Source organism: Erinaceus europaeus, chromosome 17 (genome assembly GCF_950295315.1).
Source record: "Erinaceus europaeus chromosome 17, mEriEur2.1, whole genome shotgun sequence".
NCBI classification, from domain to species: Eukaryota; Metazoa; Chordata; class Mammalia; order Eulipotyphla; family Erinaceidae; genus Erinaceus; species Erinaceus europaeus.
In genome coordinates this window covers 68,402,605-68,408,668 of record NC_080178.1, presented here as the reverse complement: position 1 = coordinate 68,408,668, position 6,064 = coordinate 68,402,605, and the positions used below count along the sequence as shown (strand labels likewise).

At 42.3% G+C, this 6,064-nt stretch overlaps 1 protein-coding gene across 1 annotated transcript in view; it reads right to left on the bottom strand.

Annotated features, from left to right (window-relative positions):
- Positions 1 to 208: 208 nt before the first annotated feature.
- SYT9 (synaptotagmin 9) overlaps positions 209 to 6,064 on the bottom strand; it is a 307,624-nt gene continuing 301,768 nt past the window's right edge. The window contains exon 7 of the mRNA XM_060176973.1: positions 209 to 2,457. Coding sequence (XP_060032956.1) covers positions 2,449 to 2,457 — 9 coding nt within the window. The 3' untranslated portion in view covers positions 209 to 2,448. The remainder of the gene's footprint in view (positions 2,458 to 6,064) is intronic.

The following is a 6,064-nucleotide window of genomic DNA, read 5'->3' as shown; positions in this document are numbered from 1 at the left end:
AAAAGCAGTAAGAGGAAGGGGCTGTGAATCACTGCCAGGCACCGGCTCCCTCCATGGTCTCTCCCTCAGACCTGAACAGGGCATTCCCCCTTCCCCTGTCATTCCCGTTTTTCAGGATACCTTCATTTCCTTCTCTGCCCTGAAGATTACATTGGAGAATCCCCTGCCCTGCCCCAAACCCCTCCCAAGTGCAACAAGACAAGGTTGGCATTTTTCCAAAGGAACATTTACTAGGAAAAAATGGGAAAAACCAAACAGAATGCAAGAGAAACAGAGGCAGAGCTGCAGTTGGGTTCACAAAGTTCAACTTTATAACCAGCCCCTGGCTCCATAGCTCCGCTAGGCCAAGCTTTCTAGACACAGTCACCTGCCCATCATGTGGAGAAGACCCCTGCTGGTTGACCTTTACAAAGCCACCTGTTTCATACGGATAAGTTAGAAGCATACTCATTAACACCCCAGAGCGACCGGTTCTCTGGGCAGGGAGATGTTGAAGGGACAACAATAGACAGTTTTCCCAGGATCTTTTGCCTGGACTCTCATTGCCAATGACACATCGAAACTGATGGGAATGGCTATGTGATATCTACTGTGGTCAGCCGCGTTTGTCAGGGCTGTCTTTCCAGCCTCATCTGTTTGGTTCCAGGGACAATATTTCTGCTGACCATCCTGCTGACACTAGTCCTTCATGCTTTTGTTCTAAACACTGGTATGGTGGGGTGTCAGAATGGAGATGAATAGGTAGAGGGGAATCTTGGGCAAGGGAAGTTAAATTCTCCTCCTGTCATCAGATAGAGAGACAGAGCCTTGGATTCCCTTTGTATCTCCATGGTTGAAAACTGAATCAGAGATGAAAATGGACCCAGCAGGCTAGGGAAACACAAGAAACTGCAGCGTAGTGACACTGCCTCACACAATCAAAGGTCTCCATCCTTTTTGGATCTGGGCATCAGGTTAGAGTTTCTTACACTAGACAGTGGTGGCAACATCAACTTTATGAAGAGGTGTACCGATCCTGCTTCTACCCACCTAGTCCTATGTTACAGTGTTGATCTGAATGAAGAGAATGAGCTTCCCAGGAAGAGCAACTATAATTCAACTCTGGATTCTGCTGCAAAGGGATTTCCATGAAGAGAAATGTTGTCTTGGAGAAGTGATACAAATACGTGAATGGGACACCTCACACCCATCATGGGAGAGAGGATATGGAGAGGCCCTTCCTCCCTAGGCATGCTGAGACAGACCTTTGGTTTCATTTGTATGGAGACAGAAGCAAAAAGGATGAGGAGCAGGCTGGCAAGTGGGTTGGCTGGTGTGGTCACAAAGGATGCTGAATAATGAATGAGATACCCGGGGAGAGCCCTTGACCTTCACTCCTGTAGGTATTTCCATTCCCCAAGTGCTGTGAAAGTGATGTATGTGTCTGGAAGTGAAAGGAAACCTGATTATGGCTGTCCAAGGCTATACCGTTGGGACTGCTGCATGTGGAGATGCCCCAGAAGGCACTCTGGCCAAGAAGGCCCCAAAGTTGTGCCTTCCCACAGGGGGAGGGCTATGTTCTCTCTCTGTCTGAGTTTATCTCACACACTGCTGCACCTGCATCTGAGGCTGTTCTTCCAATGGCCGAGGTGTTTGGGGAAAGGTATTATGGATAATATGTATACCCTTGAGATTTGTGCCTCTTTAAAGGACTGACATTTAATTTTCATTCTAATGCCAACACCAACTGCAAGGCAGATGGCTGGCTATCTAGAAAACAGTGTTGAGGAGTGTGACTTAGCAGGAGAGAGAGCCGTGAAGAACGGGTATTCTCTGCCATGTGCATGGGAGCGGGGCAGTGACTTTGCTGTGAACACATTCTCCTTGCACTAGATTTTCTCCAGGGGGACACTTGCTTATCCTTTTATTCTCCTGGGGCTATCCCTTGTGAAGCTAGGGTACTTCTCGGGGCACAACCGTTTTCTATAAATACTTAATTCAAAGATAGTCCAGTGGGGGTTTTATCTGCTGTCAATTTAGCACCTGGATAATATTTTAAGTATTCTGTCCTTCCAGGGCTTTCAAACAAATAGCATCATGTCTGAGTGACACTGCCAAGGCTTGCACTGTGTCCCCATCATCAAGGGCCTAATGTTCATATCTAAGAGTCCTGGTACACTAGGTCCACCTAGAACCCTCACAGTTGCTTTCTTCCACAGTCCAGACTCTGTTCTTGGTCAGAAGAAATGTGCTTCCTCTGTAGTGCACCATCTCATGCCACCAGAAGACAGCTGGGTCATTTGTGGTCACCAAATCCAGTCTGGAAAGAGGGCCAGTTATTGCTGTGGTTACAGCTGAACTTTTGGTCACTGGAATAGTCCAGGAGTTGTTGGATGGAAAAGTTACTTAAGATTTTGGTAAGACGGTTATCCTACTGTGTCCTTGGCACAAGCAATCCGCCTAATACAGTCATCGTTTCTGTAGGAAGAAGAAGAAAAAAACAATGCTTTGGTTTTCATCCATATGGTTTTTTATTTAAAGTGTTTATTAATGATTTTATAATTGTTTAGAAAATAAGAGTACAGGGTACATTCACAGGGTATACTCCACATCACACCCACACCAAAGTTCTGTGTCCCTTTCCCCATAACCATCATAGTTCTCACAAAGTCTTAGAGACAGTTTGGTGATTCTTTTGATTGTTATTAATTTCTTTTTGCAAGTTCTTGTGCTTTAGTTATATATATTCCACACAGGAGTGAAACCATCTGGTAGCTGTCTTCCACTTCCTTGCTTATTTACTAAGCATAATCACCTCTAGTTCCATTCATTTTGTCCTAAAGGATATAACATCATTTTTTTTAATCACAGAGTTCTAGTCCCTTGAATATATACCCTGTGACTTCTTTCCTCAGTCATGTATTGGTGGGTATTTGGTTGTTTCCACTCCTTGACTTTTGTGAACAATGTTATGAACATTAGGGTGTATATGTCCTTTCAAATTAGTGTTTTCATTTAGGTACATGCCTAAGAGTGGTATCACTGGATTATAAGGTATTTCCATTTAGCTAGGGTTTCTCCAGACTGTTCTCCATTGGGGCTGTACCAGTTTGTACTCCCATCAGTAATGTAACAGAGCCTCCTTTTCTCCATATCTTCATTAATGTTTGTCATTTTCTGTTTTTCTGATTAGGCCGTACTCACAAGTATGCGATGGAATCTCATAGTGGTTTTAATGTGCATTTCTCTAGTAACTGAAGTGGAGAAAGGGACTGATATAAAATATATATAAAGAAACCATACAGATCAATAACAGCAATATCAGCAGCAGCAACAACAAAATAATCCAATAAAATTAGGCAAAAGATCCAAATAGATAGTTTTCTAAAGAAGATATACATATGGATCACAGATATGAAAAGAATGCTCATTGTATAGTCTTATCACATATCAAATATCTACCAGGCACTGTGACAAGACTGGGAAGAAATAGAGAGCGATTAAGACACATCCTTCTCTCAAAGGGCTCACAAAGGGAGAAATTACAATTGTGAGAAGCTAAATAACTAAATTGTGCATAAAACAATGTTGAAACAGAGACAAATATGAGTCTTAACTTCCAGTAGATAGATGAGGAACAATACATCTTAAATTGGACCTCCAGAGCTGGACTTGGTTTAGTGAGTAAGTTTTCATGTGTGTACAATTAGCTGGAATCTGGGAATACTCTGGGTAGCTGGGTAGCATACTTGGGTACACTGTTGCATACTGTCTCCTCCTTTTCTGGGACCTGACCTTGTCAGGACCTAGCATCTTTTGTTTTTCTACTCTGAAAAATTCCACTAAGGTCCCAGAGTGCATTTGGTCTAGCAGTCATGGATGATAGGATGAATGAGATTCCATGTCTGATAGAGTGGTGATATCATCTTTACTAAGGGCTTCTGAAGACAGACTTCTAGGGCAAGTCAAGCATACCCACAGTTTATTCATAAGGGCAATGTGGGGGATGGCACTGTTGAATTGTGCTGTGGCCCAATCCCTTGGCCTGTCTTATGGGGAGTGGGTGGGCTTGGAAGCAACTAAACCAAACAAAATAAGCAAATTACAGCACCTTTCCAAATTCTTGTAACCTAATAAGCAAGGAAAGATAATTTCTTTATGGTTCAGAAGAACACCAATCTTATAGGATTTCGGTGGTGAGGGGATGGGGTGGTAGCTATAGTGGCATCAACACTGGAGATGACAGTCCACTCTAAGGCTGATCTAGCTTGTTCCAGTGCTGGTATTGGGCCCCCTTCAGTAGTAGCACTGTCTTTGTTATCAGACCCAGTCACCTCCTGAGAGGCACACGAAATTTAGAAGGTATCAAGAACTTCAGTAGCATCAACAGGAAGTAGTGGTTACAATCTGAACATAAGGGATTTTAAGCAAATTCAATTGTTCTAAGACTTATGGATCTGATTAGAGTTAAATTGGATTTAAACTAAAGATGGTCACTGTCTCAGGGAAAACCCTAATGCAAAATGACATTTTGATCACAAAAATGACGGCTGATGTGAGACAGGACATTGAAATGACCCCAAATTAAGAACAAGAAGAGATTAAGTGGCTCATCAGATGATATCTTCCTGTAAATTTGAAAATGGGTTTTGATTATAGGAAGTATTCAAGGGCTTAGAACTAAAAAGCTTGTCAAAAATGGAAGTGACTCATTACATGATTCAGTCTTATATGGACTTAATATTGTTAAACTTGTATTTAAGAAGCATGAAATCTTTCTTGGGATGTTGCTGATAATTGATTACTACAGTTTTGCACATATATGAAGAAATATCATGCCTGAAGCTTAGAATCTGATAAGGTTCTTTACTTTCCCAAAGAGAGAATATTTACTCCTTACTCCTATTTTTAAGACGCATATATAGGGGGCTGGGCAGTAGTGCAGCACATTAAGCGCACATGGCAAAGCGCAAGGGCCAGCGTAAGGACCCCAGTTCAAAGCCCCCAGCTCCTCACCTGCAGGGGTCGCTTTGCAAGTGGTGAAGCAGGTCTGCAGGTGTCTATCTTTCTCTCCTCTCTGTCTTCCCCTCCTCTCTCCATTTCTCTCTGTCCAATCCAACAACAGCTATAGCAACAATAACTAACCACAACAAGGGCAACAAAAATTGGAAGGGGGCAAAAAAAAAAGGCCTCCAGGAGCAGTGGATTCATAGTGCTAGCACCAAGCCCCAGCGATAACCCTGGAGGGAAGAAAAAAAAAAGACTATATATAAAGCAGTGTGAAGACAACTACACTTTGAGCAGACTGCTCTTTAAGAGTTAGTAGTTTCAGCAAATTAATGGTTTACAGTCCACAGTAGTTTGTACATATGTAACAGTTCTCAGTATTCTACAAAATACTCTAACCCCTCCACCTAGGTCTACCTCCACCATCTTATTCTAAGACCTGAACACTACACATCCCACCCCAGAGCCCTTTATTCTGGTGCAATATACCAAATATAGTCCAAGTTCTACTTTGTGTTTTCCCTCCTGTTCTTATTTTTCAACTTCTGCCTATGAGTGAGATCATCCCATAGTCATCCTTCTCCTTTCTGGATTATCTCACTTTACTTGATTCCATCAAACTCCATCCAAGGTGAAGTGAAGAAGGTGAATCCACCTATTTTAATCGTGAGTAGTATTCTAGTTGTGTATATATACACACCACAGTTTACGCAGTCACTCATCTGTTGTTGGACACCTGGGTTGCTTCCAGGTTTTGCCTATTACAAATTGTGCTGCTGTGAACATAGATGTACACAGATATTTTGGATGTGTATGTTGGGTTCCCTAAGACTATATCTCCAGGAGAGGAATTGCAGGGCCATAGAGTAGGTCCACTTCTAGCCTTCTGAGAGTTCTCCAGACTGTTAAGAGCCAATTCTAATAAAATCATGATCTTACTATAACTAAACTCTAATTCTAATTAAGGTCATATTCTAAAGTTATAGGCAGCACCACCAGCATTCTTCCTCAGCCACTTCAAGGGAACTATTTAATATTTCTTTCCAGTGCTCAGACTCATACTGTTGGACTCCTTTAC